Below are 11,290 nucleotides of genomic sequence, written 5' to 3'. Positions count from 1 at the left end.
GTATACGATCAATATGGACAATTTTAGTAAGTTCGTCCTCTTTGAACAATAAATAAAAGCAACTACAAAAACCACTCTCTTTGATCAAACAACAAGTGTAAAAAAAAATCTTCTTTTTTGAGAAAATACAATGTTGAAACCCATTGTATACCCACTTGTGAGTATCTCACATTGGAGAAAGATGAAAGATTATTCCACTTTATCACCAATTGATTTTAGTATGGCACTTCCTTAGGCCTTATTTATGGACCGAATTCTCCTCCTCCTTATTTGGGTTAAAGCTCATTCATATATCAAAATTTAACATACACAATAGCAAATAAATCACACAAAACAAATTCAATAGTCTAATACACTCTTTGATCAATTAATTAGGGGAATTAATTTTACAACATTGTGTCTCAATATATAAGACTATCTAGTTGGGGTTTAAAATGTAAAATTAGCAGAGTATTTATTTTATAATCTGTATTTTATTTATTAACATGGGTGTTCTTATATAAATTAACGATTTGAGAAAATATAGGTCTAAAAAAAACAACTCTTTACACATGTAACATGTTGGCCTTGTTGGATGCGTAAAGACTTTCAAAATTTCAGTAACTACACTTTCTTCCTTTGTCTTTCTTTATTTCTAAGAATTCTTATAACATTAGCAAGATTGGTATCACCCTCTTTGTACGAAAGAATAAATATTTTATGTGACATAAAAAGCAAAGTATATGACATTTTCATGCTTATTATATTTCATCTTACCAAAAATAGTTGAAGCAAACCTAGAGAGTAAAATACCTCTTCCCCTTCACAAACTAGATAGATAGCCTAAAAACCAATGGCAGCCCAAAAAAATTTTAGTAAAGGTGGTTGTTGTGGTGTAATTACCACAGTAGCCATAAGCGCAATCTTATTTTGGTTTCTCGTAATTAGGACCTCAAAACCCGTTTGTTCCATTGAGGAATTTGACGTTTTTGCCCTTAGAGAAAATACTACCAATAATGTCACCCGTCACAACAACACTAACCACTACAACAACACTATCTCCTACGACCTAAAGCTTAATAATAAGAATCATAACAAGGGAGTTTTCTATGATGCTGTGAATGTCACGTTTTATTACAAGCCTAAGAGTTCTCCTATTTACAATTACATTTTCCCGCCCTTCTACCAAGGCCGTCTTAAGAGTACTCATCGTTATGGGGAATTTGAGGTTCAAGGGGTAAAATGGGAAAATGTTACTACGCCGATGATGTTTAAGGTGGAGCTAGTGACCGCGGTGAGGTTCAAGAACACAATTTGGAAGACACACCGTCATGAATTGGTGGTAGAAGCTGACTTGAAAGTCAACAGTGAGGGTAGTTTGATCAAGGCAAAGGGCAATAAAGGAATTGTCCTTAGGTCAAAGGCCGGAAAGAATAAGGGTCGTTATGAGCTGGTGGGTATTTTGGGCATTTTGATTTTTATTATTTATTCTTGGTAATTTGGATCATATATTCATATGATAGAATTTCTCTCCCTTTTCTCGTTTTGTTTGAGCTATTAGAGGACGGGATCCGAATCCGGCCATTGGCTATCTTAATTATTTAAATTTCTAACAAACTAAATTAGTTGATATCTAATATACAATTACTTTTTTCTTTCACAGTGCGTTGATAATAGATAGTGTTGCGTGTTTTTATTTTCAAATGTAAGAAAATTAATCATTATAATGTCTTCATGAGAGGATTAATTTAATTGTGTGTTATACTCTATATTTCTTTAACCAATTTTATGCAATAATTTGATGAAATTGTTTAAATAAAGCAATTGAGCTTCTTGTGTAGATTTTTTTAGCTAATGTATGTGATGTCACCTAATAGAAGTCATTTTTCAATAAATTCATGTTTTTAAAAGTAAATAAAATAGCATACAAGTACATTTTAATAATATCACTTTCTTTCCGTTTTTTCTTACTCATACAATGCTCTTTGCCCTTTCTCTTCGAACTCTCACACTCCTGATTATTTGATTAGGGTTTTGACTCCCTTAGATAGTTAGATTACTCTAAATCTAAGTAATAATCATATACTAATTCACTCTTGAATTAAAATTAAAGGTTTTTATGCCACTCCTAATACCCAAAGAAATTCACAAGGAATCTTTTTATCATATCAACTCTCTAACCTTTGATTAAGGTCAGACGTCTTTTATTTATACTAATTAGTAGAAAAATCTAATAAATTAAATTATATTCATTAAACCCAAAACACGCCCAACTTACCACCTGCACAACTTGAAAGGCAGTGATGGTAAATCAGTGGGCTTATTAACTTTACAATAAAATGTACGATAAAGACAAGATTGTAACACGCGTCTCTTTCATAAGCCAAGTAATACATACAGCATAAAAACTCTTGCCTGGATGCAAATCAATTAAAGCCAAGGACAACAAGAACTAAAGTGACAATTTCTTTGAAGGGTGCCTTTGTTTCCACATCAAAAGGTTTTGTGACTACACTAAGCTAACTATATCTATCATCTGCCTAGTAAACTTATTCTAGAATAATAGCATCGACTATTAAGTCATTTACATTATACTTCTTCTGTTCTTTTTACTTGATCCGCTTTGACTTATATATTATTCACCACCCTTCTCTTGACCATCTTTTGTGAATTATCTGTAAATATTCATGTGGGATTTTGTTAGAGTCATATATTCATAAGTACTATTATAATATATACGAAGTGTTGTAACTTTTAAAATTTTTTCTTTTGGAAAATTAAAATTATATATTAATGATTAAATTTATGTATTATATATCAAGCATGATATAAAAACATGTCGAGTAAAAAAGAACTAAAAGCCTAATCTGATATACTGAATTGGAGTGAACTGAACTAAACTGAATACTTTATTAGAGGAAGAAATTAGAAACTGAATTGAATTGAACAAAAAATAAGCAGAAGAAACCTAAGAATGTAAAATTGAATTTTCTATTTTCATCTCGATGTTAAATTAATTACCTTAACGTTTGGTCGTTCAAACTTGGGTCGTCGTGGCGGGTCCTAATCATGTGTAATAGTCAATACAAATATGCTAATTCGTACAATTGTGGCCATGTGCAATTATGCACTAGACAATTTTCTATCACTACCTCAGTTTTTAATTCTAATAAAGCAAGTAACATGACAAATTGTATACAATTATTTTATCCAAACAAAATTGAACCCATTTCCTTCCCTCATTCTCTCTCTTTCCTAAACCTAGCCTAAAAACCAATGTCTTCAACCAATAATGCAGATAAACAAGGCAAAGGTTGCTGTTGCAGCTGCATATTATTAGCCTTAAGTGCTGTATTAATCTGGCTTATCCAATTCAAAACCTCAACCCCCACTTTATCCATCGAGCAATTTGACGTTTTTGCCCTTAGGGGAGTTACCAATAATATCACTCGTTACAACAACACTATTCACTACGATCTGAAGCTCAAAAACAAGGGTTCAAATGTCAATAAGGGAATTTACTACGATGCCCTTGACCTTACCTTTTACTACAAACCTAATTTTAACGGCATTTTAATTGGAGATGCCACTTTTGCCCCTTTCTACCAAGGTCATCGAAAGGCTACCCACCGTGTTGGGGATATTGAGCCTAGAGGGGTACGATGGGAAAATGATACCATGCCCGCGGTGTTTAGGGTGGAGCTAGAGACCGCGGTGAGGTACAAGAGCATGTTTTGGAAGACCAAAAGACACCATTTGGTAATGGGAGTTGACTTGGAAGTCAATGAGCAAGGTAGTCTAGTTAAGGGAAAGGACAATAAGGGAATAAAACTTATTAGCTCTAAAGGTGAAAAGAATAACAAGGGCTGTTTAGAAGTGGTGGGTATTTTGAGTATTTTGATTTTCATTCAATCTTTGTAATACTTGTTTAATTTGCATTTTTGATTTTAGATCTAGAGTAGTACTCGTATTTTGGGTAATTAAATTTTTTACTTATTCAAATATCCGTAGTTGTTTTAGTCAAATTTTTGTATTATACGCATCATGTATGTGTTGTTGTGCAAAATCATTAGTACGTATGTGGCTATAGCAACTAGTAACGGCGGCTATAACAACTAACAATGTCAGTTACTAAAAATCATTTTCACCAGTTACTAATAGCAGTTTTCTATTAATGCTGTTAGAGGACCAACTCAACCAAAATCTTAAGCTGATGGTTGAAGCCCAGGAATATGTTTTATACTCTATCACTACAAATTTTTACCTAGACTTAAGGCAGGGAACACTGCCTGCACCCTCCCTCCGCGCGTGCCCCGCCCCCGCCCCTTTTTATTTATGAATTTTCTGTAAATTTTTTTATAATATGTTCATTTCTGTATTGGTAAATGTTCATTTATAAATCATTAGATGTTCAATTTTATAATAAGGAGTTTTTGTTCAAATTAGTATATTTTGAATTGCATTTTAAGAATTTTTTATCAATAAAAATGAGCAAATTTATTTATATGGATTGGTGCGTTCAAATCATTTTTATTATTAGAAGTATTGCATCATCCAATGCACATTTTTGTTTAATCGTGTTTCAACATATGTTCATTTTTGTATCATTAAATGTTCATTTCAAGAGTTATGTTTAAGTTTTATAGTAAGATGTATGCAAATACATACGTCTTAGAATTGTATTTATATAAATAAAGAGTTGTTAAAATAATTTCAATATAAAATAAATCCAATTTAATTAATTGCAATAATAATGCATTTTCATACAGTTATACTATTACATGTAATAGTTTCATAAACACGAAAGTGAACATTTCCATCATCCAATGTTCATTTATGTTTAATGTATGATTTCTGTAGTAAACTATAGGATTATTGTAGTTGTATTTGAATATAAATGTTGTATACGTGAATTTCAATGATTTTTATTCTTTTAAAGACGCTCATATATATTTTAACTAGTGAACATATTTTAAAATTTGTTATTTTATGTATTTGAAATAATTCTTATAAAGACGCTCATATATATTTGTGTTTATGGGATTATAATATAAGTTGTACATGTGGCTTTTAATGTTCATTTTTATATATATATTCTTTGGGAAAAAAAAGTTTATTTCCTTTTAAATGTTTGCTTTTGAAGGATGTGATTTGTAATAATATTTTGTGGAAAAAAAAAGTTTATTTCCTTCTTGTTAAAATCAAATAGAAATTTTATATCACCAAAAATTGAAATATTGGATATTAAATACACAACTCAATTCTACACATATTATTATACACAATGAATTCTCGATCCAAAATCGAAAAATTCAAGCTAGCTTAGTGTTATTGTTGATTTCCTTATTTTTGTCGTCTTCCTGTTTTTTTTTCTTGCTATCGTGTGGTTTAACTCACTATATCCACGATTCTTTGTTTAACTAATAGACAAAAACAATAATTATTAGTTAGATTTGAGCAATAATAAGTGTTGAAATGAACCAATTTTCATATGAATATGAAAATATAACAATTGAAATGATCGATATGGAAATGAATATATATTAATACATAAATGAACATATATATGTGTAGAAATGATCATCTATTAATATGGAATGAACAACTATTAATACAATGATGAACATATTTACATAATTGAATGTGAAATGTACATTTATTAATATATAAATGAACATGCATTAGTTTAAAAATGCCTATGAAAGATATCAATCAATGAACATGAAATATATACGTGAATAACTCTTGAAGCTATCAATATGTGACTTATCATACATGCATCTGAAAAAGAGACATAGGTTGAAACTCAAAATTTAACCGAGCATGAAATATTTGAAGAAGCTGACCAAAATATAAATATTTATCAAAATTCTAGTAATCGTATATTAATACGTGAAAACCATATAATTTTATACGATTGAACATCTACCAAAATACAAATGAATATTCATCTAAAATAACTTTTCACTCCAAACTATGAAAAAGAATTAACATTTATATATACATTCACTATATGTAGTAATTATTTTCCACTCTATACTATGAAAAAGAATGAACATTAATACAATGACTATGTAGTAATATATTTATATTAATCATCTATTAACATGTGAATGATTGTGTACTAATATATAAATGAACATTTATTAAAACGGAAATGAACATTCAGTAACAAAGAAACACTACGAACTAATTTAATTAATGCTTACTTTTCTCCAGATTCTTTGATGTTCTTCTCTGAAACAATATCCTTCAACTGCAAAAAAAAAATAAAAAAATGAAAAAAGGAGTATTTCATAGTTCATACCCAAAAATCAAAAGGCACTTGTTCAGATTACTAGTTTTTAATCGAAAATTAGTAAAAATTACTAAAATGCAATAATTCATACTTTTTTCTATGTTTTATACTTCGATGATGATCCTGTAACACAATTGCAACAAAAAATTACTAAAACTAGGGTTTATACTCTTTTTCGAACTGAATATGAACACAATCACTAACTCCTTTGAATTTCAACCTTGATTAGTTGTAGTAACTGAACAATTTTTTCATAATTTGTCATAAATTCATAGAAATTTCCAGATTTGAAAATGCAAAAAATAGATTAGAGAGAAAATGTAGAAAATGGGTGAGGAGAGAGAAAGTGAAATGATAATGGCTTTTTTTTTTTGGTATATATGGGTGGGGGAAACATCTATGTAATTACTGTAAAAGTGAGTATTTGGGGGAAGGGGTGTTAAACGATGAGTTAAGGGAGGGGTGTAGGGTAAGATGCCTAGACTAGAGTCTAGCCATATATAATTACTCTATCACTCCCCCTCACATGAATGGCCCTTTGGGCTTGAAATGTGGATGCAACACAGGCCCACCCATACCTGGTGCGAATTAATTTCACTTTAAAGGAGGGGTGGATGAGATTCGAACTCGTGACCTTTGTGTCACGCTGGCTCTTGATACCATGTTAGAGGACCAACTCAACCAAAAGCTTAAGCTGATGGTTGAGGCCCAGGAATATGTTTTATACTCTATCAAGTGCATGTGTAAGAGAAATTGAGCAATTATTTTAGAATGAAGTGAGTACTTAATTATGTACTCTTTTCGTTTCATAATAATCGCAACACTTTTCTTCTACATCTATTTCATAATAATTGCAACACTTTTTTATTTGGTAATTTGAAGAATCATTATAATTTTATTACTTCTCTCTTGTACCAATCCTACTTACACTACTTTTTAACTCTCCTATCCGCTAATAACAATTAATAAATCGCCACAACGTGTGTGTGTTTAGTTCACCTTATTTTTGCTTATCTAATCCGATATGATTTGATTGTCTTATTAAACCGATCTTTGACCTTATAATTAAAAATATATTAAGTGGAATTTAGTTAAATTTTTTGTAATTTGTATTTTACATACTAATCTATAGTATTCATATTTTTCTTATTATGTTGTTAAAGATATTTAGTGATATAAACACACATACTATATTAGAACATAATTTTTTTTTTTTTTTTTATCTGGTCTAAACTTATTTTTTAATCAACTAAAAAAAACAAGTTGAATTAAACAAAACTCTTTTTTAAAATGACTAAACAAGACCTTACTACTCCATATACTTTATCTTATAAAATTCACCTGTTGGTCATCACCCTATAATTGTGCAACAACTTATGTTGTGCTTCTAACGATATGGAGGGAGTATAAGTAAAATTATAAAATGATAATATATGTAAATTATTATTGTACATTATAAGATGGCCTTTCACATATTAGAAAATTCTAGAATAATATTCTTGTGCACTACATGCTATGATTGGTATCATCAACCCCTTGATCACTAATACCCCATCATTTTTTGAAAGAACTAATACCCCATCATTTGTCATAAATTAATTATAAAAAGAAATTCACGTTGACAATTTATATACAAATAACTTATACCACCCAAACAAATTTGAACTCATCTCCTTTTATTCCTCATTCTCCTTTCCTAAATTAAAACCAATAATGCCTCCAGCCCCTCCACAAGAAAAAACAAGTTGTAAGGCCTGCGTCAATTGCGTATCAAACTGCTTTGCATTAGCCATAATCGCTATAACAATTTATTTTCTCCTATTTAAAACCATAAGCCCCACTTTATCCATTGAAGAATTTGACCTTTTTGCCCTTCACAGAGTTACCAATAATTTCTCTCGTTACAAAAATATTATTCAATATAATCTCAAGCTCCAAAACAACAAAAATAATTTTAATAAGGGAATTTACTATGATGCCCTATACCTTACCTTTTATTACAAACCTAATTTGAACATATTTATTGGAAATTCCACTATTAGCCCTTTCTACCAAGGTCATCAAAAGGCTACTCATCGCGTTGGGGATATTAATATTGTACCTAGAGGGGTACGATGGGAAAATGCTACCGTGCCCTTGGTGTTTAGGGTGGAGCTAGCAACTAAGGTGAGGTACAAGAACATGATTTGGAAGACTAAAAGACACCATTTGGTGGTGGGAGTTGACTTTGAAGTCAACGATCAAGGTCGCCTACTTAAGGGGAAGGACAATACGGGAATCAAACTTAGCTCTAAGGGTGAAAGGAATAATAAGGGTTATTTTGAATTGTTGGGGATTTTTGGTATTTTGATTTTCATTCAATCTTTTTAAAACTTGTTTAATTTGGAATTTCGATTTTAGCTACAAAGTGTAGTTTGGATAAATTACACTTTTTTCTATTATAATACTATTTCATTTCACAGATATTATTGCACTATATATATGTTGATTTCCAGCCTTGTTGACACTCAGCTCGCACAACTTGATTGTTATTATTTTTTGAAACAAAATAAATCCTCGGCTGGAACAATTTACATACGTATTACTTTAATGTAAGACATTCAAATTACAAATAGAATAAGGAAACCGATCCAGCCATCATTCATCTTAACCTATAATTCAAGGATGCACAAGAGCAAGTTCGTGAACAACCTTGTTACCACCCCTATTGGTGACAACCACCAACCAACACCACCTTGACTGGTGACCCGCCACATCCCCCTCAATAACAACCCACCACTTTCCCTCGTAGGCGAGAAGGTGGTGGTTTTTAAAATTTCTGACAACCACAGGAATCGGTTTCCAGCTCCAGTTACCACGGTAACCAGAGCCCAAAAGCAGTTAGGTGTTGTCGAAATTTATAAATAAATAAACAAAACCACCACCTTCCCACCAGTGAGAAAAGGTGATGGGTCATCATTAATTAAAGGGATGTGGTTCAGTGGGTCGCCAATTAGAGTGGTGGTGGTTGTCGTCGCCGCTCGCCGGTCAGGGTGGTGATGGTTAATTACTTAATTGGTTATTACCGATCAGGGTGGTGCTATCAGGGTGTTAGTAATTGGTGGCAAGAGGGAAGATAGTGGTGAAGTACTAAGGGCATAATTGTCCATCACACTAAATATTAAATTTTTTTTTTTTTTTTTTTGTGCGCACATTTTGATACTCCCTCGGTCGTAATTTTTGTGACGGTATTTAACACCCTTCCTTTTAATAAGGCTATGTGAACTGGAAGCCTTGATTGGTACGGACTACGGAGACTATCAAGTATCAACCCGTTAATAACTACCCCATCATCTACCTATAAATCAATTTTAAAAAGGAAGTCACGTTGACAATTTTATACTGTACAATCATAGATTATCATTGTGAATCTACCAGACTACCACCCAAACAAAATTGAACCTATTTTCTTTCTTCGTTCTCTCTCCTAAAACTAGCCTAAATCCCAATGTCTTTAAGTGGTTGCTTTTGGAAATGCATATACAACTGCACAACATTAGCCATAACCGCTGTATTAATCTGGCTTATCCAATTTAAAACCTCAACCCCCACTTTATCCATCGAACAATTTGACGTCTTTGCCCTCGAGGGAGTTACCAATAACAATATTACCACTCGTAACAACACTATTCACTACGACTTGAAGCTCAAAAACAAGGGCTCAAATGTCAATAAGGGAATTTATTACGATGCCCTCGACCTTACCTTTTATTACAAACCCAATTTTAACGGCGTTTTGATTGGAAATGCCACTTTTGCCCCTTTCTACCAAGGTCGTCGAAAGGCTACCCACCGTGTTGGGGATATTGTGCCTAGAGGGGCACAATGGGAAAATGATACCGTGCCCGTGGTGTTTAGGGTGGAGCTAGCGACCGCGGTGAGGTACAAGAGCATGTTTTGGAAGACCAAAAGACACCATTTGGTAATGGGAGTTGACTTGAAAGTCAACGAGCAAGGTAGTCTTGTTAAGGGGAAGGACAATAAGGGAATAAAACTTATTAGCTCTAAAGGTGAAAAGAATAACAAGGGCTGTTTAGAAGTGGTGGGTTTTTTGAGTATTTTGATTTTCATTCATTCTTTGTAGTACTTGGATAATTTGCATTTTTTATTTTAGTTCTAAAGTAGTACTGTATTTTGGGTAATTTAAATTTTTACTTATTCAAATAATTCGTAGTTGTCTTAGTCAATTTTTTGCATTATTTGTTTTGTTGAGCACAATCATTGATTAGAGTTAAATTGTCCTATGAAATTAGTTGTTTAATGATATATTTTTTTATAACAAATAATTAGTTAGCTATATTTGAAATGATATATGAATGGGTTGCTAACCCAAATAATTCTCCTTATTATATCCATATTTTGGAAGCTAGGCTATATGGCTAATAGCTTATCACCTTTTGATAAACACAAACTTTTAAATAAAACAGATGTTCAGTAAATTATTGAACATCCGTTATAAAGTGACAATAAAAGGCACAAAAGTTATACTAAAACGCACAAAAGTTACTCTGACATATATAAGAGTTATTTATGCTTCATTGATAAATTTGACAAAAGTGACACTAAATTTGACAAAAGTGAACTCGATGTACAGTTTGTTACTGAAAACCGGGTGTATACAAAAGTGATTGCTTGATAAATATTATTACTCCTACTACTTTAATAATGAAAAATTTTAAATAAAATTGAGATGAATTAGCCAATATTAACTTAAAGAAAGACCTATATAAAGCTGGTTAGATTTGGCATAAGATAATACTCATGGCAATTATTGATTTAAAATAATTCCATGATGTACCGTGTACGTCCATTATTTGACCATGAACATTTTGAACCAACTAGTTGCACAAAAAAATTTAAAGCAAGAGCGATTATCTTCTGTCAATAAAATTCATTATTACAACAATGCTACTCCCTTAATTAGATTCTTATTTTTTTCATTTATTACTCATATAATACAGAGAAATAGGAATT

The 11,290-nt window shown here is 31.5% G+C and overlaps 2 protein-coding genes across 2 annotated transcripts; both read left to right on the top strand.

Moving 5' to 3' along the window:
- Positions 1 to 3,255: 3,255 nt before the first annotated feature.
- On the top strand, positions 3,256 to 3,900 carry LOC145604317 (protein NDR1-like). The gene has a single exon (XM_081660237.1). The coding sequence runs from the start codon at positions 3,256 to 3,258 to the stop codon at positions 3,898 to 3,900; it is 645 nt and encodes a 214-aa protein (XP_081516363.1).
- Positions 3,901 to 9,764: 5,864 nt separating this feature from the next.
- Positions 9,765 to 10,400, top strand: LOC145604316 (protein NDR1-like). Its single transcript, XM_081660236.1, has one exon. The coding sequence runs from the start codon at positions 9,765 to 9,767 to the stop codon at positions 10,398 to 10,400; it is 636 nt and encodes a 211-aa protein (XP_081516362.1).
- Positions 10,401 to 11,290: the final 890 nt, after the last annotated feature.

Source organism: Chenopodium album, chromosome 22 (assembly GCF_948465745.1).
Source record: "Chenopodium album chromosome 22, dcCheAlbu1.1, whole genome shotgun sequence".
Classification (NCBI taxonomy): Eukaryota; Viridiplantae; Streptophyta; class Magnoliopsida; order Caryophyllales; family Amaranthaceae; genus Chenopodium; species Chenopodium album.
This window is presented reverse-complemented; position numbering and strand designations above follow the sequence as displayed.

What these genes read in the sequence shown, in the direction of transcription:
- LOC145604316 (XM_081660236.1), top strand. Translation starts at nt 9,765, where the DNA reads ATGTCTTTAAGTGGTTGCTTTTGGAAATGCATATACAACTGCACAACA.
- LOC145604317 (XM_081660237.1), top strand. Translation starts at nt 3,256, where the DNA reads ATGTCTTCAACCAATAATGCAGATAAACAAGGCAAAGGTTGCTGTTGC.